We start from the raw sequence: 26782 nt of genomic DNA, 5'->3' as shown, positions 1-26782 counted from the left end.
TTCATTTGCCAAATAGCCACATGCTGACTTGTGACCTTTTCCTTTACTGCTTTTTAAGCAGTTCTTTACTTCTTTCCTGTTATTGAACTTTCAACATTTATTTTTAATCATTTATATTAGTTTTTAAGTTCCTTGAAGTCAGAGTCCATGTGTTTTTCTTATTTGAATAAGAGGGAAAGGAAAGGGGTCAAAAAAGTGGTAACCTCTACTTGAATTGGGGCTCTCAGCTATTGCAAACACGTGAAGCCAAAGAAATATACCCAGTTTTAATGACAATGTACAGAACTCAGCCAGGCTGCATGGGACAGTGTGGTTAATATTTATTACTATTATCTTAGAGATAACCTCCAGTGGTTTACTAGTCACATCCCGTCAGATACACCTTGTGGGGGAAGCTAAGGAAGGTGAGTTAAAAAGGGTAAGAGAAAGAAGGGTAGACTAGAGAGGCCCAGTGAGGAGCAGGGCCTGAAGCAGTTGCAGGGGATGGATTCAGGGCCAGGGAAAGGGCTCTAGGCAAACATCAAAGATAAGAATGGGGACGAAGTCTACTCCCTGCACAGTGATGCATGCCTGGATCAACTAAAAGAGCCAGAGACAAAGCAGATATATCTGAGCCACAAAACAGGTTCAGGGCTTCAAACAAGCTGTCTCTCCACATCTACAGAGCTTTTATGCTTTAGTTGAAAATAATCTGTTTCAGAACATATGGATCTCTCAGTTCAGGTACCATTTAGGCTGCTAGGAGAAGTCTCTTTTGCTCCTTTTGTTCCTTAGGTATTTTCTGCCATCCTTGCACTTCCTTGGGACCCTGGAATGGTCCTATCTTATTCCCATCAACTCCACCTTCCACACCATGTCTTTTATTCATATGCTCAGCCTTATCTAAATGCTCTTTCCTGTATCCTCTGTATTCGGGCTGCCAATACAATTTCCCTACTGCAGAGAACTGCATTCTCAGGCGCAAGTTGCACTGTGAGGCTCCCAGTTTCTGGTTGTCTTAGCGAGTGTTTGCAATATCACTGCCTGTAGTGGCAATAAAGCCCTATTCACAGAAGATGCTATGTCAGACTTCTACACTGACTTCTATTATTCCAATCCTTTGGGCCATTCTAAAGAGCTTTATCTGTTCCTTCCACTTTCCCTAGCATTAGCCATGTGCCCATTTCTCCTGGCTATTTTAGTAGAGTGTACCTGTTTGGTCTGCTTGCACAGGAATTAGGAAGTCCTGTTGATGGTAGCTTACAGGGTTACTCGGGGTCTGTACAGACTTGCTATTTCTCAGCTTATTTATGCAATTTATTTGTCTACATTCTCTTACCTCTGTATCTCTTAAATCCATCTTAATGCAATACAGCCCTTAGTGCCAAACCAATTTTTTCTAATACATATTTTCCCTAAAGCCCCAATACCTTCATTCCTTTGTTCTGATTTATTGCTGCTGCCTAACCACAGCTACGAGGCAGAAAAAATAATAATAATAAAAATTTGAAAATCCTAGTAACAAGCACGTCAGGATTAACATACTAGGTCTATGTTAAACCACCCAACAATGAACTAACTCATCTTTAATTTATTAGCTTGATTTTGATATAAATTCTGAATGAAAAGTAAAAGGTTGTGTAGATTAATAATATTAAAGTTGCAAAACAAACCCCTGAAAAATAAGAAATGTTAAGCAAAGGGAGCTGTGCCATCTTTAATTCATTGTTCTGTTCCCAGGCAATTCCACGCATGCAGGATGCAGGCTCACAGCAGCGTTTTTTAAAAGACTTTGCAGTACCAGAACCATCAATGCAACATATAAACAGCACAGCATATTACTCCAAACTTTAGGGTCTAACTCACATGTATTCTGTGTGATATTGTCATGAGAAATATTTCATTATGACCTTTCATTAAGTATCACTTGCTTCTCTAAGTTCTATCAGATAGGTCTATCATTCTAGAGGCAAAAATTGTAGGTCAAGTACTAGATAAATCCCTAAGTGGCCTAAGGAAGGTATTACCCAGCATTCATAGTATTCAACCTGCAGCCAGGGATTAAACACTGTGGAGCTGAGGAATCTAAATCAACAATCTCAGAATGAAAAGAGCATCAGTGTCAAATGACTTGGGCTTTCTCAAAACTTTTAATATTCAGTAAAATCTTGTTTATTTTCTGTTCATCCTGTTGGAACTGACAAGAAAGAGTGAAATTGGCATGTTAATTCTACAAACACTAGAAAAGTTTTATAAACAACTTAGTTAATAATTAGCTGAAACATTCTCCCTTTAATATTTACATCAGCAGGTCTCAACAGAACATACTGCTGTGTTGAAAGCAACCTAATACCAATCATAGTAAAAATATGAAAGTTTGTAAATGATTGACTTTTAAAAATAAATCAGAGAAGACTTAAGGTTATCCCAATAATATCATGGTCACACATTTGCATTTTAATATGCTTTCTTGAGAGAAAAAGCAAGGGTGGGGTTACAGAGATGAAGCCAGGAACTGCACATGGGGCTGTGTTGCTCATGCCAACACCGTTCTTGTATTTCACAGAGAAGAACAGAGAAACTACTGCTTTACATGGTCAATTTTCTTAACCCTTTTCTCATACAGAGGTAGAACTAAACCTTGCTCATTTGCCTTTTTTTTTTAATTGAAGTATAGTTGATTTACAATGTAGTGTTAGTTTCTGGTATACAGCAAAGTGATTGTTATACATATATATACACATATTATTTTTCATATTCTTTTCATTATGGTTTATTAGAGGATATTGAATATAGTTCCCTGTGCTATACAGTAGGACCTTGTTGTTTATCTATTTTATATATAGGAGCTTGTATCTGTTAATTCCAAACTCCTAATTTATCACTCCTCTACTCCTTTCCTCTTTGGTAACCATAAGTTTGTTTTCTATGTCTGAGAGTTTGTTTCTGTTTCATGAATAAGTTCATTTGTGTCATATTTTAGATTCCACGTATAACTGATGTCATATGGCATTTGTCTTTCTCTTTCTGACTTCACTTAGTATGATAATCTCTAGGTCCATCCATGTTGCTGCAAATGGCATTATTTCATTCTCTTTTTGTGGCTGAGTAGTATTCCATGTGTATATGTACCACATCTTCTTTATCCATTCAACTGCTGATGCCCTTGCCTTCCTAATTATAGCTGATGGTTAGAATTAATTATGTTTTACTTGCTGTCTAAACCTATATGTAGCAAAGAATGTGGGCCTTGGAGATTTACCTACCACTAGTGTATTATTGAACATTTCAGTGAAATGAGGAAATGTGGTAGGAAAGAGGAATATAATCTGGAGAAACAGTGGGGCCTCAAAGTGTGACACCACCTTGGTGAGGTCACCTCAGGCCAGTCTTAATCTTGCAGGTTGAGAAACAACTTTGCTAGGACTCTGATATTTGTCAGACTGAGACAACTGATTGGGACTGTCCAAACTGTCAAGGGACTGCTGTACAATATTATTCACTTATGGACGTTATACACGTGTTTATGGTGGAAATATTCTTTTCCAATTACCAAAGTTACTTCCTTCCTGATCTCATAATACCCCAAGAATTGAATATGTGATTATAAGGTTAGCTGGTAGGCATGGAATCAGAGAAAAAAGTGGAGGAAGGTCTAAGAGTATCCTCCAGGCCATGAAGAGGTTCGAAGAATTATCCTTCACCCACAATAGAGAATACCTTTCTAGTCACCAGACTGAGTGAGTTCCCAGGGGAGGCACACCCTCCTCTGAAGAGCACTGGACAGACACTGCCAATTGCTGACTCTCTGGATTTCCTTTCTCTGTGCTCTAAGCTTCCTGAGACCCTTCTACTCAGACAGTTGTTTCAGTTTCAGTACATTTCTGCAACCCTAGGGTTCTGTGGTTACACAAAATAGAAACTGACTTCCACTAACTTGAGCACAAGAGTGGAATTTTTTGGAAAGAGCTGAGAACTTTTACCCAGTTGAATGAAAAACTGAAGTCCTAAGTCTCTAAAAGGATCCATGCAGCTCCCCTCAGAATGCTTACCTCTTGGTGGGAGGAAAGGAAACAGACAGTTAAATAAAAAGAAGCAATAAATTATGTAACTTTACTATAGAAATACACTCAGATTAATAAGGATTACCAAGGAGGGAATGGTCAATTGTCCCTGGCAAGGGTTAGGAATAAGGTTCAAGGTAAGGAAAGACTGCATAGGGGAGGTGATATTTGAACTAACTCTTAAAAGATGAGTAGGTGTTTGCCTGGTACTCAAAGAAAGAAAGGGCACTTGAGGCACAGAGACACAGAAGTGTGACAGAGTATGGCATATCTGAAGAAGTGAATGTCATTCCACTTACCTTCAACATGGAGTGGCGCTTGGTATGGTGGAGTTTAGTGAGAAAAGCTGGACAGGGAGCAGAAGACTAATCATGAAGAATCATGTTGCAATAAACTGATCATAGAAGACTACTATCACATTCAAAAATAAGTTTTATGTGTAAAATTCCTACACACTAGAAACTAAAAAAAATTTTTAAGTACTCATGGGATTATTTTTCAAAGCTCAACAGTTTTCTTCCTTCTTCTCTTGGGAATCACTGATTCTCTCCTCACCAATAACTCACCACCAGCCATGCCCTCCACACACACACACACACACACACACACACACACACACACACAAACACACACAAATCTGCATGATATTTCATGCCCACTGGAGTTGTTTTTGAAAGTTTAGGATGTGGGCAACCTTACAATGTAATCCCATCAAGACAGACTAGACTTCTTCTCTTTGAGAACCGTTCTCTGAAAATCCTGCCCTGGTAATAGCAGATTTTGCCAATAATAAGTTGAGCAATTTCTAAGAGATCTTTTTGCTAGGTAATAAAATATATTGAACCTATTTTTCTAATCCATACTGGCCTACAGATATGTTCAAACTAGTTAGTCCAGCTGTGGGTAGAGAGGGCAACTCATAGAGCCCAAGCTGAGTATCAGACTATGCTGACCTCTTTTTCCATCATCCTCAAGGATATCTTAATGCAACATGTGGTGGGTCCAGACATAAATAAACCTTGGAGGGAAGAATTGTGAAGGATTTTATCCATTCTAGACACAAGAGTTTTGACCATAATACTTAATTACTATGCATTCAACTCATGGACTAAATAACTAAAACCTTAGAGGGCCCTTTTATTTTGGAATTTGTAAAGGCAACCAATGGATTTGATGAGAAAACTGAATCCTCATTCTGAAATGAGAATTTTAATATTAAAATAGTCTTTCATATATAACTGAATACAGTAAAGTGGATTCTGCTGTCTATCCCTTTTTCAGTGACTAAGGAAGTGAGGAAACCCCTAATTAGTGTGGCCCAAGAACTGTTCTGTTTCTTCTAGGTTTTAGAAATCCTCTTGCCTCAGCTTCCTAGGTTGGGATTCCACTTCTCTTTCAGGGCCCTTATTTCTAATGGCAGGCTTAGAGGCTTTGCATATGCATTCCTCAAAGGGCAGTTTTTACCAGTAGTTTTCTATAGAAGACTTTGTTTTCTTTCAAAATGCTCTGCAAAGCACTATTTACAATAGCCAGGACATGGAAGTAACCTAAGTGTCCATCGACAGATGAATGGATAAAGAAGATGTGGCACATATATACAATGGAATATTACTCAGCCATAAAAAGAAACGAAATTAAGTTATTTGTAGTGAGGTGGTTGGACCTAGAGGCTGTCATACAGAGTGAAGTAAGTCAGAAAGAGAAAAACAAATACCGTATGCTAACACATATATATGGAATCTTTAAAAAGTGGTTCTGGTGAACCTAGGGGCAGGACAGGAATAAAGATGCAGACGTAGAGAATGGACTTGAGGATATGGGGAGGGGGAAGGATAAACTGGGATGAAGTGAGAGAGTAGCAATGACATATAAACACTACCAAATGTAAAATAGATAGCTAGTGGGGAACAGCTGCATAGCACAGGGAGATTAGCTCGGTGCTTTGTGTCCACCTAGAGGGGTGGGATAGGGAGGGTGGGAGGGAGGTTGAAGAGGGAGGGGATATGGGGACATATGTATACGTATAGCTGATTCACTTTGTTATATAGCAGAAACTAACACAGTATTGTAAAGCAATTATACTCAAGTAAAGATGTTAAAAAAAATTTTTTTTAATGCTCTGCAAAATGCTGGCTGACCACTTTAGTTAGCAGAAATGGCTATGTTGCTGCAGTTGTCTGTCTGTCTGTCTCTCTAACCTGAGTGTTCTAGGGCCACATTGTATCTGTCCCAGTCACTTTCTGTGATGTGGAAAAAAGGGAAAGGGAGGATTGGTTTTGGTTATGTTTTGACACCATCAGTATCCTTACCTTCTCTTTTCCACATCCCTCCCCCCAAATAAGTAGCAGCTCATAGCACTTTCCAATAGGATGTAACATTAATAATTCTGCCAGTAAAGAAGATCCAGAAATAAAACCTAACTTACTATTTCCAATTTTATACAAGATCACAATTAAAATCTCTGAGAAGCAGGGATTTTTAAGAAGACCCTAAGATTATTTTTAAATTTTGATTCTCCATACCATCTCAGATTCTTACTACCAGAGAACATTTCAACTATGGCAGATGGCATATTCCAAAGATGGCTGCAACAATATCTCCCAACCCACATGCTCTTCTACAATGTGACATTGCTACCTTCCCATCAAGAGGTTACTACTTCTCTACCCCCTTGAATCTGGGAAGTCCCATGATTGCTTTGGCAATAGAATATAGTGGAAGTGATGTTGTGCCAGTTCTGGGCTTAGCCATTAACTGGTCTGGCACTTTCAATTCCTGCTTCTTAGAAGCCAGCTGCTATGTAAGAAGTGGGATTACCTAAGAAGCCACCCTATGAGAATCCCAAACCACACTGAAAGACCCTGGAGGATGAGATGCCATGTGGAGACAGAGAGAAGCCAAGGAACACTGAAACTCGATGTGGGAGTGAAGGCATGATCTTGGGCATCCAGCCCAGCAGAGCCTTCGGAGGCCTTTGTGACTGTAACTGCATGAGAGTCCCCAAAAAAGAACTTCCTGGATGAGCCTTGTCAACCCACAGAACTATGAGAGATAAAAAAGTTTTGTTTTGGGCCACTGGGTTCTGGGATAGTTTGTTAAGCAGCAATAGATAGCTGGAACCCAAACTCTGGTGACCATAGTAGGGTCTGAGGGCAACCCTTCTTCCCAAACTTTAAATGGCGGAGCTCTGGGTTTATCTATTTTACTTTTGGGGATTCTTCATGAGACATTATTTAGAAAAGAGTGGCCCCACCTCTTTAAAAAGTTTGTCTATGACTCCCATGGGTAATTGAGAGTTGGCTAAATAAATGTGAACCACCCTTGAGGACCATAAAAAACACTGTGACATCAAATCTCCCCTGATCAGATTCCTTTAGACACAAATATACTTAGGCCACTCCAGATGGTTGTGTATTTATGTCTGATTTCTAAAGCCCTTGATATAAAGGATTCCAATTCTGGTTTCTAATGGTGCTCACTGTTGAGAAATTCTTTTTTACTCAGAGACTCTGTAGATTGTAGACTCTGCCCTATTCCTCCAGCTGCCCTTGTTTGAGTTCAGGAAAAGGAGCTCATGGCATCTGTCTTAGTGATATGGACTGTAGCTCTTGGAAGAGAGCAAAAACCCCTTTACTTGGTGCCACTGTCCTGTGTTAGGCACAAGATGATGAGAAAATCATCTTACTAAGGGCATTCATTTTCATTAGAAATGGCTCTTCATGAAACCTGCACATCCTCTGGCCCCGAGCTTTGCTTAAAACATTTGAAGTGACCTTGCCAATCAAAATAATTTTTCCTTCAACACTTAGCAAAGCTATATGTAGAAAGATTTCCTTAAAGGCTTTCAGCATGCTCAGCTAAGAGCAGTGTTTTTAGTCTTCTGCACTAGTGTGCTGTTTCCTTTTATCATTCAGACCATCTGTGATGAAGTCTACTTTGTTAACTCGGAAAACCTCAATTTCTGTAAGACTTTAAGATGAAGCATTAACATATTTTTATGGATATGCTACCATTATGGTTTTGGAGACTTCTCATTTCTGTTATTAAAAAGAAAGAAGCTGCCATCTAAGCTTCTCTTAAGAAACCATTTTTACATTTATAATCTTTAAAGATGCTTATGGAAAGAAGTGCTTTGAACTCTTTTCAGTAAGATTTAGCTCAGCCTAAAGCTTAACAATAATGTAATTTGAGTGAGAGGGTCTGATCCTACCTGTCAGAGATGCTGCAGAAAGATACATAAAGCACAGCCAGAATCTCATCTGAAACCAGTTTAAAGATTCATGTGGCTAAGAGTCATTCCTGTGTGATCTGGTTTCTTAATACCATAGCACACACTGAATATTGGGATTCCAGAGCTGGAGTGCACCTTAAAACTCATTTTATCAAACCCCTCTGTGCCACAGATGAGTAAACTAAGGCCATGCATTCTGACTGGGAAGTATACTTTCTTTCCACTATCCTCTTGCTAGTCAAAGTGTGCTTCCTAGAACCAGCAGCATCACCTGGGAGCTTGTTAGAAATGCAGGATCTCAGGCATCACACCAGGTTGATTGCATCAGAAACTCCATTCTTACATGATCTCCAAATGGTTATAAGCACACTGAGGTTTGAGAAGCTCTGCTCCATACCACATTTTTTCCCCAGAGAAGGACAAGCCTTTGGAATCAGCTCGTTCCAGATTCAAAATCCAGATTTTTCACTAATTAACAAAGTGGCCTTGAGCAAATCACTTAACCTCTCTGGTCCTCAGTTTCCTCAATAGTTACATGGGGGTAATAATAGCTATAGTGGAAGGTCACTGTGGCATTTAAATGGAAATAATGTTTGTATAGTTTCTAGTCAAGTGCAGGCAGTAGACCCTCAATAAATAGAAAACTACTACTACTGCTATTGCTACTGCTGCTGTTACTATTGCTACCGCTGTTAAAACCGCTGCAACTGAAAGATCCTGAGTGCTGCAACTAAGACCCGATGCAGCCAAATAAGTAAATAAATAATTTTTTTTTAAGTTAAAAAAAAAACAAAGCACTGCTGCTGCTCCTACTACTACTATGGCTACTACTGCTGCTGCTGCAACTACTACTATTACCACTACTGCTACCACTATTTCTGTGCTGCTGCTATTACACCAATACTGCTTTTCTTGCTGCTGCTACTACCACTGTGGCCACTACTGCTACTACTACTGCTACTGCTACTACTGTTGCTGTGCTGCTACTACTGCTGCTGCTACGGCTAACACTAATACTACTGCTGCTGCCCCTCTTTCTCCTATTAGTGCTGCTGCCACTACTACTACTGCCATTGCTCCAACTACTACTACTGCTGTTCCTGCTGCTACTACTGTTGCTCCTGCAGCTATTACTACTGCTGCTGCTGCTTCTATCACTACCATCATCACCATGGTTATTATAACTCAGAGAGGCAAAGTAACCTGCCATACACTGACAAGTGACCAAAGTGAAACTGTATCCCAGGTCTCCTGACTGTTATTCCAGGACAGCTTTCCTGGACCTCATAATTTGCCTTCTCTTTTAAGTACAGCTAAATGCTAGCATCAACATTCTTGTATAAGACAACTTCAGTTCTTGGAGTAGAATATAGAAAAAGGAGACCACTTTTTTCAAGTTTCCATTTAAACCTCCTGGAACAATAACGTCAATTTGATCAATTCTGTATCTTTTCAAACTGTCATAGCTTCAACTCAGTTTGAGTTTCTTCTAGGTGACAGCTTCTGTTTCCTTCAACTATGGAATACTGCCTTTCTCTAATTTTGCTTCCAAAAGATTTCCCAAAGAAAGTTTTACTGGATCGGATAGTACATTTGTTTTCTTAGAAAACGGGATATGTGTCAAACTACAGGGAGATCTTGATTTTTTAAAAATGAATTTTTTATTTGTGTATTTCGGTCTTAGTCCTTTCAGCATGCAGTCCTACACTAAAGCATACCCCCTCTCCAGATATGTAACCCCACTTTGAACAGTTGTAGAGGAAGAAAAAAAATCTTCATTGTATGAAAATAAGATTTTGCCATTTTTCAAACTGAAATAGATGTTGATTTCTTTCTTTGAGGTCCCAGGATGACTTTTGATCCCTGATCTTAGAACCGAGGGCATGTGACTAAATTTGAGAACATTGGCTAAAATGTTAACCTCTTAGCCTCAGATACATTAGATTCCAAAAAGTTATAAATCCTCTGAATGGCAGAATAGCATATTTGTGTGGGAAAGCATTCAATTATCCCAAAACAAGATCTGTAAAAGCACTTTGCAGCCATTGATACCTAACAGATATTCCTCTTTCACTTAACCAAGGAAGTATAAACAGGAGAACAGGATCATACAACAGGACCAGTTTTAGTTAGGTTGGCCCACTGTAGAAGATAATGCAATTCCACAATTTTTAAGAAATTACAGGGCATATATACATGTACCTTAACTATATTTGCTTTTTATTTGTCAAAAATAAATAAATAATTTTAAAAATGAAATGAAATGATGCATCTCATTCTATTATGTAAGCGAAAAGGCACTGGGTTTTCCATCTCCAAGAGGCTGAGACTCCTTGGCTGCTGCTAGAATGAGTGGGTACTGGGATAGGTTTTCCAGCTTGAGGGCTGCATCTTAGCACTTGCTTAGTTTAACAAGCACTGTGCCTTGTGCTTTTAACAAACACTTAAGCATTTGTAGGGATCCAAATGAATCAGAAGCTCCAGTATGTATTTTTTCAAAGCACTCCCCCAACACACACAAAAAGGCTAAATTCACAAATCAGCTCAGTGAAGGAGCCTTAAGCATGGCTCTGACTTATAAGCCATAGACATAAATAAGAAGTCTAACATTTCCTGAGAGGGGACACAGGTACACAAATACACTGTGCTGTGCTAAATTCCAAAGGCAACGTTTCCCAGAGTCTTAAGAACGAGGTCCTTTAAAATTCTTTATCTATCTGTCTGTCTATCTATCTATCTATCTGTCTATCTTCTAAGGACTTAACATTAACCAAACACAGTTTCTAAGCACTTTACAAATATTAACCCACTTAATACCTTTAATAATCTTTACCAGATAGGTTACTCTTATCCTCATTTTACAGATGAGGAGATAGTGTCAGAGAAGATTTAAGTAACTTGTCTAAGACTACACAGCAAATAAATGACAGGACTGGAACTCAGGTAGTTTGACTCCAAAGTCTATGCTATTACTGTGCTACATCATGAGGTTGTTGTGTTGCAATTTTCTTTACACTTAGCTCGTAGATAAATATTTTACTTGCGGAACTAATGAAACCAAGATGGTGAGTTCAATACTTAAATGTGCCAATAATTGAGGCTCTGCATATATGATATATAATCTATAGTCTGTATTTTTAATTTCAAAGTCTTTAATTCTTAGCTAGCTTTTTCAATTCATAAGACTATGATAATTTTTCCTTTTAGGGCCATGTGTTATTATAAACTACAAATATAAAAAAGCAAACTAAGCATTTTTTTCAAAAACATTCTGAGGTGTCAATACAAGGGACCAGGTACAAATGCCCAGAGCTTACTAGAGACTTGTAAAAAAGAATTTTATTTTATTTTATTTTTCATTATTATTATTTTTTTTATGGAAAGGCATTTTATTTTAAATATAGCTGTGTGTACATGGAAAAGAGAATTTTAAATGAGACTGGAAATGAGTCATTTGCCTGTTGAACACCTTGATGCTTTCCTTCCATGCTGCTATTGGCATGAAAATCTGCCCCTTAAGTCAGACTTTATCATAGGTAGGAAAAGTTTCCAATACCCAACCACAAACCGAGGAATCAAAATCTCCCCATATATATAAAAAACAAAAACCCCTCCCTAATCTGTAACCAGAATGCTTCCAGGCCCGGGAACCACCCATTGTGCCTTGGCCACTCCAGCACAGACACAGGAGTGTTGCCATGGCGGCAGGGACCCAACTGTGTGGGCTGGTTTCAATAACCAGCAGCTGCTCACTTCATAAAAAGCAGGATGACAGCCCAGTTCTGAATGAGCGTTCTTCTCTGGGCTTAGACCTGACCTGAATATTGTTTTCTCATTGAATTTCCTTTTATTTATTTATTTTTAGAGATCAACTTTCCTTGAACTTTCCCTCATTCGTGTTGCACTTGGCAGGACTATAGAACCTTTCTTTCCTTCCGTAGAAAATGTGTTTTTTTCCTTAACAGTTCCTGAGGTTTTCCCTGTGCCTTCCTTATCACACCACCACCACCACATTTACACACACACACACACACACACACACACACACACACACGTGCACACATACACCTTTGCCTCATTATATAAAGACCCCAAACAAATCCACTGAGTTTATTTACTCCAAGAAGTATTAAGGCCCAGGGAGCCCAAAAAACCCTCCATGTTAGGTGACTCACCCAACACCAAGTACATTTCATTTGCCCTGTGAAAATTTGGAGCTGGAATGGAAAAATGACCATCTACTCTCATTATTCTGGCCATGTTCAGAGAATCTATGTTTTAATCCTAAACACATTCTCAATTCACAGTTGATTCAAAATCTGTTTTTTTTTCCTCTTTGTTTACATATTGGCAAAATGGGAAGAATATAAAAATGTAAAGACTACTAATATGATTTCTGACCCCCTGTCATAGGGATTGCAGAGAAAACTATTCTTGATGCAAGATAAGAGCTGTACTATATTTGAGATGAACTTTGCCCTCTCCAGCTCTTAAGGAGTTTGGAATAATTTTGAAATGAGTCTTGTGCTGCTGTTGAAATTTTTTTTATAAACTTGAAACAATTTGTTTACAAGTTTTTACTAAAGACTGTCACAGAAAAATGTTTGTGGACATGATATCTAACAGGCTGACAGAACCCAGAACTTGCTTGGTATTCAGAGGAGAGCTCACCCACCATTATCCTGCACAGTGTATAATTACTTGCATGTTGGGAGCCAAAAAAGGGAATGCAATCCTGTGAGTGTGTGTTTATACTGAAGAGTTTGGGAAGCAAAACAATTCAGCAAGCATTCTTCATCCCCAGCATCTGGGAATAATTAATTTGCTTGCTATGGTTTATAGCATGAAGTTGATAAAGTTGTCTAAAGTGTGGAGGCCATTTGCCTTAGTTAAAGCTTTCTACTTTGGGGTTTTACATTGTGGCTAATTTTAGTAAATCTTTTTATTTTTAATCCTAAAATGCTGTGACAAGAACCTTCTGCTTATGGTTTCTTGATCATTTTCTTTTCGGTCTTATTCCCACTGTGTTCAGGAAGCTGGCACTTACATTCCTCTCCCCTCTTCTTTGCAGTGTGATGCTGCAGGGGCACAGCCCTCTCAGGAGTGAGGCCCTGGAAAATGTAGTGTTGTTTTCAGTAAATACTTATTTGAGCTCTGAAGAGTTCCTCTGGAATACAGAATGTATCTTTGTTTGATTCTATCAATTTTAGGCCAGGACACTGGAGATTGTCGTGTGAAGCTCTCAATCTATTATATATGGAAAGTATTGTGACAAGTTCTGATAGTTTATGTTAGGTGCAACATTCCCTTAATTGTGACTTTTAGGAAGAAATCACTATATATAATATATATACTATATTGCATATATATGTGTGTATATATATATATACACATGCATATATAGTATAGTGCATATATATGTATGTATGTATATATATGCATACATATATGGTGTTCTCTCTATCCAATCCAACAACTCAACATGTTACAGAGGGCTTATCAGTCCCTGGGGATTTTCCTCCAATTTCTCCCTAAGGCATGCTAGAATGAAACACAACAGTTACTCTGACCTGAGTTTAATTCGGGATTTCAGAATAAGAGCAAATGTTTTATTTTTGTTGGCTGAGTGCTCCAAGTGTTTAACAGTGCTAAAAGTTTTCTATAGCACTTTTGAGAGCTCATATTTCACAACACCTAGCTATTTTCTTTTGAATCCTGGTGAGAAACAAACTGAGGAACTCCCCAAATAGAGCCAGGTTTTTATCCCCACCTTGCTTTTCTCAGGGTTTATCTCCACACTTTGACAACTGTTTCAAATCTCTTGTGCCCTATATTTCAGGTCTCTTTAGGCTAAATATATGTCGTTGCCCTTCATTGTCAAAAATGATGACTTCTAGAAGGATTTTTTATGAGGGGCTTGTACTCACTAAGAGTAACTAGCCTGAGGTCCAATTCTCAGGCTGGCACACTCACTGCCCCAGAGCCAGAAGATGCTTGCTCAGAGGAGCTGCTTTTGTTTTTCTGCCTCTACACTCCCAGCCTCTGTAAAGTGTGACATCTCCCTGTTCCTTCCTTCAGGGCTTAGAAGCAGGGACTGGACCTGACATCAGTGACTAAATACTCACGTCATAGCTCTTAAAAGCCAATGTATGGTCCAGTGACTGGATTGGTACTGGTTGGTCATGAGCTTTCCCAGATCTGTTTTCTGATACCAAAAAAAAAAAAAAATTGGCTTCATCAATACAGAAAACTTCCCTGTCATGTTTACCCCTGTACTTCATCATATAGAAAAATTCCTGGTGCATATCACTTAATAAATATTTGGCCAATGAATGAACAAAAGGATAATTGGGTACATGAATGAGTTGAGTTTTTCCTGAAGCTGAATACATTCATTTTCAGAACAAAAATTTCTGATATTATGTCCTTTTTACCTTTTGGCCCTTATAATGTTTATTTTGTAATAATTATTACATAAGGTAAAAGTGTTATTAGAGAGCTTTTAGGCAAAAGGGAACTATTAAGCAACCTGAGGTCAGTTCCCAAAATTCCTACACTGGTCCAGAAAATTCAAAATTTGGAAATCACTGGCCCAAAGCATGTTCTTTCTTGCTGTTGCCTTGTCTCTAGTGATGTTATCCTTTTCTTCATAAAATTTGCTTCAGAAGGGGTGATAAAAGTGAATAATAAAAGTGAATTTTTATGAACCAAAGTGAAAAACACCATTCAGATTCAGAAACACCAACATTGTTGAGCATATCCCTTGTTCCAGGCCCTGTGCTATGGGCATTTACACACTATCCTGCTTAAGTCCTGACAGGTGTGCATTATTGTTTCACTTTGATTTGAAAAGTGAGCTAGATTTTGGGTGGTCCATATCCTCTCACAGAAAAAAAAGACCTAGAGGACTGAGGAGGTCTAAGAGAGGTTAATGGAAGACGTAGGAATGAACCGAGACTTGCCGGTCAAGGGTGATTTGGTTGGGAAGAGAATGACATAGTGATAACAGTAAAGATGAGGAGGAATAATAAGCACCATGTAGTTTGGAACAGAGTCCAGACTGATCTGAGTGGAAAGCAAGCGGCAGATAAGAAGACTGTGGATGCACAGATGATTGGACAAGATCATCGTTTCACAAGTCATGACACTTCAAGACAGTATGTTCTAAAGCTTGCTAACTTCTCAGATTCCTGAAAGAAATATTTGTCTCTTTGTTTACTTGACTGTTTTTAGCTTCTCATCATATTGCTTGGGAAGATGATTATGCTTTTAAGTGCTGGGTATGTTTCCTATAAGAAATATTCTTTGCATCCCTGTTGCTGAGTGTGCAATGTATTCTTAGTTTTCTATAAGAGCCCAGACTATTGAGTTAGAAGTTTCCAAAAGGAGCAGAAGCCCAGCCTATTATAAATTTCCAGCTCCAGAAATGCATCCTTAAGCTTGGTGTGAAAATTATATGACATTATTATTATTATAAAGTCCTGCTTTTTCTATTGGTGATAGCCTATGGATCTCAGGATATGTCCACCATTTTTAACTCTGAGGCATTTCATTTGAAGAGTGAAAAGTTGATAAACTTGGCAACATGTGTATATATGAAGCACCTAGTTCAATGCTATGTGGCAGGTGTTCAGTAAATTGTAGCTATAGTTGATTCTCATTATTTGTGGATTCCATATTTGCAAATTTGCCTACTTGATGAAAATTACTTGTAACTCCAAAATCAATACAGCACTTTCATGGTCATTGTGGATATGGACAGAGCAGTGAAAAATTTGAGTCCTCTGGCATGCACTTTCCCAGTTGAGGAGGAACAAGGCAATGCTCTGCCTTACTGTGTCAAGTTCTCATACTGTAAACAAGTGTCTTTTTGGTGGTCTACTTAGTGGTCTTTTTTCAAAAAGGCTTTTTGGGTGATTTCATTGTTTAAAATGATTCCCAAGTGTATTGCTGAAGTGTTTTCCAGTCTTCCTAAGCACAAGAAGCACCTTATAGAACAAAATTTGTGTGTTAGGTAAGCTTTGTTCAGGCTTAAGTTAGTGTTGCTGGTCAAGAGTTCAATGTTAATGAATCCATATTATATTAAATAAAGAAATAAGGTATCTTTAAACAGAAACAGGTAAAACAAGGTTATGCATTGATTGGTTGATGAAAATGTGACCACAGGCTTTCAGGAAACCTAACCCTGCATTTTTCCTAGGAGCAATGGTTCCATACTTGCTAATGTGTTCCCAGCAACTTTGTAGAACGTAACTACCAGAAATGGCAAGAAACTACTGCATTTATTATAGCAGTCATTCAAGAAGGTCAAACTGTGTGGTTGCTGCCTAAGCCCAATCTATTAAGAGTGTCAATGATTTTATAACTTTATATCAGATACCACCTTCTTTCCTCTGCTTCGACCTTCCCAAGATTCTCAAAGCAGTGTCTCTTCATGGTGCCCATTCAGTGCAATGTTTCTTCGGTTCTTGAGCCAATCTTGTCTAGGGCAGAAAGTTAACAATCCCTGCCCCAGGTCCACCATTTGTTATGTTTGGCATGAAGTCAGACCCTCACCCCCTACTCCTGCCAGAACTGGATGCCCACTAGAGTGACTGATCTCTCAGACTGAATACTTGTGTCTACCTCACAGCCCATCATCCTGGAATCCTGTGTCCACGGATGAGCCCTGAGGGTTCACATTACCACTGAATCTCATTACCTCAGTGTTTCTTATAACTAAGCGTCTACCTTGTTACAGGCATCCACCTAGTCAAGTTTTTACTCTCAAGGGGAGGGAGACCCATCAAGAGATGCAATATAATGTAGTCAATGATTTGTAGATGTAGATGATGCTGTGGGGATACAGAGGAGGGATGTTAAATCCAACAGGAAGGCTTCCCAGAAAATGTAGTATTAGAACCTAGTCTCAAAGAGTAAGGAATTGGCCAGGCAAAGAAGAGGATGAAGGGTGTATAAAGATGTGTCAGATAAATGAAACAGCATAAGCAAAGGCATGGACACATGAAAAAGCATGGATTATTCTGGAAATCACAAACATTTAAATATTGCTGGTTATAACATGTAAGGGAACAAGAGATGGGAAATGAGGCTGGCTAGGGAAGCAATCTGTCATATCATACTATCTGTCATGTCAGTGACGGGGAGCCAATGAAACGGAGTAACCCAAAACACATGGTTGGATTTGAGTTACACAAAGACCACTCTGGTGTCTGTTGGAAGGATGAGTCTGAGGGTTGCCAAACTGGAAGCAAGGAGACAAGTTTTAAGCTTTTCCAATAGTTCTGGTAGGAAATGTTGAGGTCCTGAGCTAGAGCAGCAGAGGGACTAGAGGGGAGAGGAATATGAGATGGTAAAATCAGCGGGCCTTAGTGATTGTATTAGGATAAGCTGGATAATGCTACAGTTAACAAATGATCCCCACAGCTCAGTGACTTACTGCAGAAGTTTGTCAGTCGTGCAGCATCTTCTGCAGATTCAAGCATCTCAGCAAAGCAGCCACCCTCCTGAGATGCCTCAGTTAGATAGGCTTCTTTGATTTGGTGACTCACCATCTCAACAGAAGACCTCTGCCTTCACAACAGGACAAGAGCTATTTCAGGCAAAGAGAATTGAGAGTTTTTCACTACTTTAGCCCAGAAATAATATGTGAATTTTCATTCACATTTCACTGGACCAAACTAGTTGTACGGCTGCACTTAACTGGAATTGGGATGGTAAGTGTAGTCTCTCATATGCCCAGAAAAGAAGAATTTGATATTGGTAATCACGGGTGGTGTCCACCACAGCCCAAGGTCTATTCCATGGTGGAACAGAGATGAGATAGCCACTACAGTGATATATGAACATGGTAGATGGAGACGTGAAAGGAGTTTATGATTTCCTTCAGGTTTCTAGCTTGAGAAAATGGAGGTTGATGGTGCCAGTGAGACAGGGAAGACTGGAGGAGCAGCATATTTGAGGGAAAAATAACGGTTTTGGGACACATGAAACATCCCTAGGGTAAGCATTATATCCAGAGATAAGAAGCAAAAGGTAGAGTGGGGTGTTAGTGTTGAGCAAAGCTGAAAGCAGTTAGAATGTTTGAATAGATTAGAAGAAGCAGTGACTGAGTCACAGTCACGAGTGGAAGGTGAATAGATAAATTACCAGGAGAAGGTATCTGGGGAAGAAATATAGGCTGGTACTCAAGGCTTTCAGCATTGGACACACATTTGCCTGATGCTGTAAGATGTTTTTTTGTTTTGTTTTGTTTGTTTCTTTCATAATTGAGATTTTATTGGTTGTTTTGAGGATCAGTACACAGACATTTCAATTTGTACACAATTCTCAACATACGTACCAAAAACCTTAAAAATCATGTAGTTGTGATTTTTTTCTGAACAGTTATTCCAGTGACTTTCCAGCTTAAAATTTGGGGGCAAATTTTCCTTCACAGGATATCAAGTACCAATATCTTCAAATATTGATATGCTGTTACATCGTAAGTCCCACTAATTAACAATTTAATATCACATACACTACATACGCAAATTGTCAATCGTTGACAGCACATTAACAGTTACTAGAAGAACTGGACTACCACGACCAAAGATGTTACAGAGTGCACAAAATTCTGCCCAGGAGAGCCAAGATCAAGGGGTGAGTGGTTTGCTTTAGGAAACAATTCTACCAAAAACAACGTGGGAAGAGAAGTAATTTAAAGTGTTTAAGACATTAAATGCACAACTGACTCCAAACTGCCATTTAGTATGCTTTGTATTACAGGATATAAAAGCTACACCCAAGACAATCAAAGCCTCCCATATTGAATATCCCACTATTTTCTGGTTGTACCAAAATATAAACAACCAGCAAATGATTTCACCTCTTAAACTAAGGCATTTACACTTTAAAAATGGGATGAGGTGGGATTCCTTCCTTTTTAAAAATGTTTCTAGAGCTACTAAAAAACTTGCATTTACAAAATAGTTGATAAAAATATTCCTCTGGATTGTACAAGAAGGGAAACAGGGACCACTGATAGGACCAGGTGTGTGATTTTACTCAGACTTGGCTTCTTTCTCTCCTGCTTCATCAGAAGCTGGGCTCTCCTCATTTTTAGTTTCTCCATTTTCTGAAGGTGAGTCTTCTTTAGTCTCTTGGTTAGCCACTTCAGCCTGTTTTCCCTTTGCTCCCCTTTTCCCTTTTGTTTGCGCTTTTTTGTTGGAATATTTATCCTTTCCTGGCGCCTTTTTTGGCTTCGTTTCCACTTTTGGAGGAGCCGGTTTAGCTGACAACCTCGCCGATCTCCTCTTGGGCTCCTCCTTCGCCGCCCCCTCGGCGGAGCTCACCTTCCTCTTGGGCATCGTGGCGGCGGGGCGGGCGCGTGCCGGGTGCCTGCGGGCCGCGGCGCGCCGAGAGCCTTCGCGAAGCTGGTCTGCCTGGCCTCTGCCGCTGCTGGGACCCGCGGCGGGGGCGGTGGGAGAACCGGATGGAACCGGATTGGGAGCCCCCCGCCTCCTCCTCCCCACCGCGTCCCCCAGCCGCGGGCTCCTCCTACCCGTCGTCCGGGCCGCCCCCCCCACCGCCCCCGCCCATTGGCTGCTGGGCCCACCGCCTGTAAGATGTTTTAAAGAAGTCGTTAAATGCCTGACATGGCTCTGAACCTTAGCTAGTGACTAGGGCCCTGGTTTTCCATCTCTCTTTAGCCATCCATCCTTCCCTGGACCTGGATCCTGCTCTAATAAATGAGCCTTCTAGAGCTTGGCCACATGTAGGCAGCCTTCTATTCCCTTACCTCCTGTCTAATCATACCTTGGAATATCTCCTACCTGGCACCAACAAAGGCCATAACCATAACAGAGCTGGCTACATCCTTTAGAGTCTGCCTTTGACCCTTGTCCCTGATCCAAACTCTCACGTAGGACAGTGTCTCCAAACCCCATCCTGTGTCCCTCTCACAGGCCATTGCCTGGCCCTTGCTCACTAGCCTACCTGCCAATTCGGAAAGCTGTGGTCCCAGCTTGCCTTAGGCCATGCCCTTAAGAATTCAAGAAGGTCAATAAAGCAATAGTCTTACATGTGTTTCCCAGAAAATATTTACTACCAATAAAGATTGAAGTTTCTCTGAGATTCATGGAGTGAGGGGTGGATGACATTATGCAAGAACCAGCCTGGAAGCATTAAGGCAATCAGTGGAGAGGTACATTTGCTCCCATCTGGACATGGGATTCTATGTCCAGAGTGCATGGCTGATATTAAAGAGAACCAAGCCCCAGGAAGAAAGAACTGTCAGGAAGCCCACAGAGACTACAGGAAATAGGTCAGAGCTGCCATCCTCATCTCCACTGTGCCAGGTGGAGACTGAAAATCCAAGATCAAGTCTGTGAAAGGACACAACAGATCCATTGTAACTGTAGGCATCAAGATTTGGGACCTGGGGAAGTGGAGCCGTGCCATGGCTTCAGGAACACCAAGGTCAGGGGCAGCTTGCAGAACCACATTGTTCCAGGAGTTCCTCTCTGAACAAGGCAGGGACTAAGTCTTGCCTTCCTGACCTGGCTTTCAGAAAAGCTGGCAGAAGCAAAGTGAAAGGCAGAGAAGCCTGCTAGGGACCTGGGGCAGGGCAGACCTTCTCCAACATAGGTTAAACTTTGAGACCCAGGCATAAGGGGATCAGGTAGGCAGTCTGGCTGCCCCAGGAGCCGCTCAAGGGCAAGCCTACCTAACAGAATCCTTAAAGCTTCTGAGCTTCTCTTTGACCTCCAACAACAGCTTCTTCCAAGCTCCCATAGGAAGCTGGATGAGAGCAGCAGCTACTCTGGTCCAATATATCAGTGTGTTCCGGGAGATGGGAAGGTGGGGGTGGGGGGAGGGGGAGGGAGAGGAGGGGGAGGAGGCAGCTTTCTCCTGACTGGAACTGACTGGAAACTCACTGAAAAAACTGGGATACGGGTAGGGTGTGGACAAGAGCTAAGACCAGGCCTGTGATAACTGCCAAAGATGACAGACACTCCATTACTTGTTTTAAAAGATGTATAGGGCTTCCCTGGTGGCTCAGTGGTTGAGAGTCCGCCTGCCGATGCAAGGGACACAGGTTCGTGCCCCGGTCCGGGAAGATCCCACATGCCGTGGAGCAGCTGGGCCCGTGACCCATGGCTGCTGAGCCTACGCGTCTGGAGCCTGTGCTCCGCAACAGGAGAGGCCACAATAGTGAGAGGCCCGGGTACCGCAAAAAAAAAAAAAAAAATGTATGTATCTACCAATCATCCCCAGGGTACTCAAGTTCACACTATTGCTTAATGCAATTAAAAAGAAGTAACAAATATGAAAACACACTGTATACTGTGCCACTGAATATATGCAGGGCACTGAGACTGTTTAAAAGCTAGGCATGTAAAAATAGGCTTTATAGCTATGCTAAGTGTTTTATATACACTATTTTATTCAATCCTCCTCACAACCATAAGAGGTAGGTAGTAGTAGTATTTGCATTTTATAGTGGGGAAAGCCAAGCTCACAGAGTAGCTAACCCAGGTCACGCAGCTAACTGGTAAGTGACAGTCTGCAGTCCAGCCCACGTCTGTGTTGATCCCAAAGACAGTGCTTCCTCCAGAGACTGAAAACATTGCTATGTCTTTGTTTTGAACATCTGGCTAAGCTGCCTCTTCACTCACTGTCTGCAGAGGTTAGTCCTGCAACACTGGCTCTGGTCTCTGCTGTTACCCAGAGAGCAGCCTCTGGGGGCTCTTGAGGAAGGCCTCGTTGGTGGAGGAGAGCTCCCTCCCCTGCCCCAGGCCCACAACCACGGCTGTGGGTCTTATCTGGCAGCCCTCACATTCCTGCTAAGCACCTCAAGCAGGACACATTCCTGACTGGGTGGAGGGAAAAATTCCTGGCATTCTTCAGCCGCTGTCCTCCCAGGGACTGGGATGGAGGGAAAAAAACCTACATTTCTGATGCTTGGAATTACTCTGAATTAAGTCCTGCTCTCCAAGCCTTGAGAAGGGGGAAAAAAGAGGGAGGGGGAGATTCAGGACCATTGAGAGATTTACTTCTCCTTATAACATGTCTCAGGATTGTGGAATCAGGAATTCGTATTCCTTCTCAATAGTGTCTTCCGTCTGTGAGATCCTTGCATTTGACCTTCATGCTTGACAGACAGTCTGTATTGTTTATCATTCTTATACATCATAGCATTCTAATATCATAGTTTGTAAAAAGAACAATCTAGATGCTTGCATGAATATTACCTCTCTGCAACAATAACACGTATTACTTTTATAAATGTATTTATACTTTACCATGCTTTATCACTTACATTATTCCATTTGATCTTCACAAGAAATCTATGAAGTTGGTATTATTATTTCCATTTTGTAGAGGAGAACTCTACGCTGAGAAGTGAGGTAACTCACCTGCTGTCAAACAGCTGCCAAGGCAGAGGTGGCCTGTGAGCAGGTCTTCTGACTCACCTTCACCATGTGTCACTCAAGGCCTCCCATTATGACATCACAGATACTGCAAGGGGGTAACAGGGAGTCTGTCCAGTTACTGGGTAACATCTGATTCTCCTTCCCAGAGAGGGACTCTAGTGAGAGACTAGGAATTTGGAGGTCCAGGCCAGGGAGCACTGGAGTGCTGGCCAGGGCACAAGGTTGGGATGTGCCTGTAGCGGCAAAGGATGAAACAGGACTAGTGATCCAGCATCTTGAGAAGCTGAGTCAAAAAGCCAAGCCAACCACCTAAGCAGTGATGAATTTCAAGGTATGGACCATAGCCAACTGGTAGGCCACAAGCATCCTCCTGATGTCCCACAGATTGATCCCAAAATACATGTCTTTTCTTTGGATCTTACTAGCAAATGGCTCTTGATGCCCTAGATTTTCAGTGTGTGTGTGTGTGTGTGTGTGTGTGTGTGTGTGTGTGCGCGCATGTATATATGTGTCTAAAAGCTACTAATAACTGCTAGGTTGTTAAGAGTTAGTAGTATTTGGTGTATATAAATAAAATTTTAAAACATAACTAGAGTTTACTGAGGTGACTACTTAGTATTCACCTGGTTGTCAGGCAACACTTGGCAATATTTGCAAAGCTCCCCCTATCAACATGCATGGACAGATTGTTGAAGTATCCTCAATAGTCAGGAAGACTGCTTTCCTATTAATATCAGTTCTGTATTGTACTTTTCAATGGTTACTATTCCTGCTTTTTTTTTTTTTTTTTTTTTTTTGCGGTACGTGGGCCTCTCACTGCTGTGGCCTCTCCCGTTGCGGAGCACAGGCTCCGGACGTGCAGGCTCAGCGGCCATGGCTCACAGCCGCTCCACGGCACGTGGGATCCTCCTGGACCGGGGCACGAACCCGTGTCCCCTGCATCGGCAGGCGTACTCTCAACCACTGCGCCACCAGGGAAGCCCTATTCCTGCTTTTTAATTATAAATTACCCTTCGTTTACCTCCATCATCATCTATTTTGTTTGACATGGATTGTTTGATTAACCCTACAATAAGATAGTGATATCTACATAGGTCAACTCAATTTGTGACCTATAATTTTTTATAACAAAACATTAAAACAAATATGGATTGTGATACATATAGAAATCATCCATACCAGTATTGCTAAAGCAGATATTCACATGACTTGCACAAAATGTGCTCGCACTGCAACAGTGCATCGCTATCAGGGAATTCTTTGAAAAGCAGGCAAGACTATAATATGTGGGTCTTGGAACATTTTGCCCCACCCAGCTGAGCCTGAGTCAAAAAAGTCTGAGAATCACTGGGCAGAGAGGGAGACCTTGGGTTTATTTTAGTGGGTTAGAAAGAACTATAGAGACCAGAAGAGGGTGAACACATGAAGGAAGCCTGGGAGACAGAAATTGGAGAGATTTCTGGTACTGAAGAAATGATGCCTGCAATATCTTATCAGATACCTTTGGCCTCAAGCATGGATCAAGAAAGAGCAGTTCAAAGTGATCATGTCCTATTGGTGCCCTATAGAGCAGTCTGGTTCAAGTATTGTGCAAATGTGCCCTGCCAGGGCAGACAGAGACTGATACAGCTATCCTTCACTGACCATGAACCCTAGTGTCAGGGAAGAGAAATTTTTTTTAACTTGTCTGCCTTCACAGAATGCCTTTAGTAAATGATTTTAAAGTGCCCATATGTGATATGACTGATAAAGGGTTAATATCCAAAATACATAAATAGCTCATACAACCCAACATCAAAAAAATAAGCAACCCAATTAAAAAACGGGCAGAAGACCTGAACAGACATTTTTCCAGAGAAGACATACAGATGACCAACAGGCAAATGAAAAATGCTCAACTTCACTAGTCAACAGAGAAATGCAAATCAAAACCACAATGAGATATCACCTCACACCTGTCAGAATGGCTATCATAAAAAAGACCACAAATAACAAATGTTGTCAAGAATATGGGAAAAAGGGGACCCTTGTACAATGTTGGTGGGAATGTAAATTGGTGAAGCAATTGTGGAAAACAGTATGGCGATTTCTCAAAAAATTAAAAATAAAACTACCATATGACCCAGCAATTCTACTCCTGGGTATATATCAGAAGAAAAAGAAAACAGTAATTTGAAAAGATACATGCACCCCAATGTTCATGCAGCATTATTTATAATAGCCAGGATATGGAAGCAACCTAAGTGTCCACTAACAGCTGAATGGATAAAGAAGATGTGGTGTATATATATATATATATATATATATATATATATATATATATACACACACACACACACACACACACACACACACACAATGGAATACTACTCAGCTGTAAAAAAGAATGAAATTTTGCCATTTGCAACATGGATGGACTCAAAGGGTATTACGCTTAGTTAAATAAGTCAGACAGAGAGAGACAAATACTGTATGTTATCGCTTATATGTGGAATCTAAAAAATAAAACTAACTAGTGAATATAACAAAACAGAAGCAGACTCACAGATATAGAGAACAGACTAGTGGTTACCAGTGGGGAGAGGGGAGGGGCAAGATACGGGCATTGGATTAAGAGGTATAAACTACTATGTATAAAATAAATAAGCTACAGGGATATATTGTGCAACACAGGGAACATAGCTAATATTTTATAATAACTATAAATGGAGCATAACCTTTAAAAATTGTGAATCACCCAAAACTTGTATAACATTACAAATCAACTATACATCAATAAAAAAGTAAAACTTAAAAAAAATACCCACATGTGCAAGTTATGGCTCTTGAGATACTCTAGGAAGTCCTGGGGTATTGCTTTTTTCATGGATATACTGAAGGTGGCCACTTCCTGCTCCCAACCAGAGAAGATGGGTGAGTATCCTACGGATATTGAAATGATATTGAAATAACCTTGAAACATAGAGAAGAGTCCAATAATGTGCTTCCATTTTGACAAAGTCAGAACATGGGAAGAAAAGACCTTAGGTACAAAATAAAGTCTTTCTTCTATTTCTTGAAATGTCCCCAAGAAAAACCTTCCAATACTGCAAAAAGCCATCTAGAAGGAAGAACCCATGGAGAGATGTCTTCTTATCCTGAGAATCTTTGGGTTTCAATTCAGGCAAGAGAAAAATCATCTGGTTATTAAGAATCCAAAGCTCCTTAAATGAAGCAGGCCAAAATAGTCCTACCCTCTTCAAAAAGTAGTTCTAAACTATCCTGTAATGTAATTTCATGAAAACTTTATTATAAGCTTCACACCATCATTAATCATTGTATGTGTCCCATTTCATAAAGTGATAATTGCCTTCAAGTAAACTTTAGTAAATAGTAATATATCATTGAAGATACAGATGTAAAAAAAATACTTAGTTTGGCTCCTAAAAGTTATTCATTCACCTTGGTTTCTTGCCTAGTAACTATGGAGAGAGATGAGTTGACATTGTGCTATTTCACAAAGACATTTTGCTGGGTTGCCATATTCCTGTCAAGAATGCACGTGCAAAAATGGCAATGGTAGTGTCAATGGTTACCTTTATTTGATTTTTCCCTGGGCGACCGAGTGAGTGTTTATTTGGTATGAGTAAAGCTGTGGGTTAGCCCATGTCTCTGGCACGCCTGCAGTGATCCTGCAGGACTCTGTGGTTGGGAAATTCCTATGTGGGGGTTGTCAAATTGTACGAGATCCATTATTTTTGTTTTCTAGATCCATTGTTTTGTTTTGTTTTTTCCACAAAAGCCTAAGCCATTGTAGTGCTAGAAGAAGACGCAGAAACCACATTGCTTTAAAAAATAAAAAAAACCCCGAGAAACAAAGAAAACATGGTCCCACCTGTAGTCAGTGGAATTTAAATTCCCAAGGGCTATGGTCAAGTTCCATAACTTGCTCTAAGTTATGTTTCTTCTCAGTTCTTTTCTTAAAAATTTATTTATTTATTTATTTATATATATTTGGCTGCATTGGGTCTTTCTTGCTGTGCACGGGCTTTCTCTAGTTGCGGCGAGTGGGGGCTACTCTTCGTTGTGGTGTGCGGGCTTCTCATTGTGGT

The 26782-nt window shown here is 40.3% G+C and overlaps 2 protein-coding genes across 7 annotated transcripts in view; one reads left to right on the top strand and one right to left on the bottom strand.

Annotated features, from left to right (window-relative positions):
- The window catches only part of EHBP1 (EH domain binding protein 1), a 559191-nt gene that overhangs the window by 161626 nt on the left and 370783 nt on the right, over positions 1-26782 (top strand). The gene's annotated exons all lie outside the window — the stretch shown is intronic.
- Positions 18990-19622, bottom strand: LOC307196114 (non-histone chromosomal protein HMG-14-like; the record flags this gene model as incomplete). Its single annotated transcript, XM_079940850.1, has 1 exon — positions 18990-19622. The coding sequence occupies one exon, from the start codon at positions 19620-19622 to the stop codon at positions 19317-19319; it is 306 nt and encodes a 101-aa protein (XP_079796976.1). The 3' UTR covers positions 18990-19316.

Source organism: Stenella coeruleoalba (assembly GCF_951394435.1).
Source record: "Stenella coeruleoalba genome assembly, chromosome: 13".
Classification (NCBI taxonomy): domain Eukaryota; kingdom Metazoa; phylum Chordata; class Mammalia; order Artiodactyla; family Delphinidae; genus Stenella; species Stenella coeruleoalba.
The sequence above is the reverse complement of the archived record's forward strand: the minus strand, read 5'-3'. Positions and strand labels throughout refer to the sequence as shown.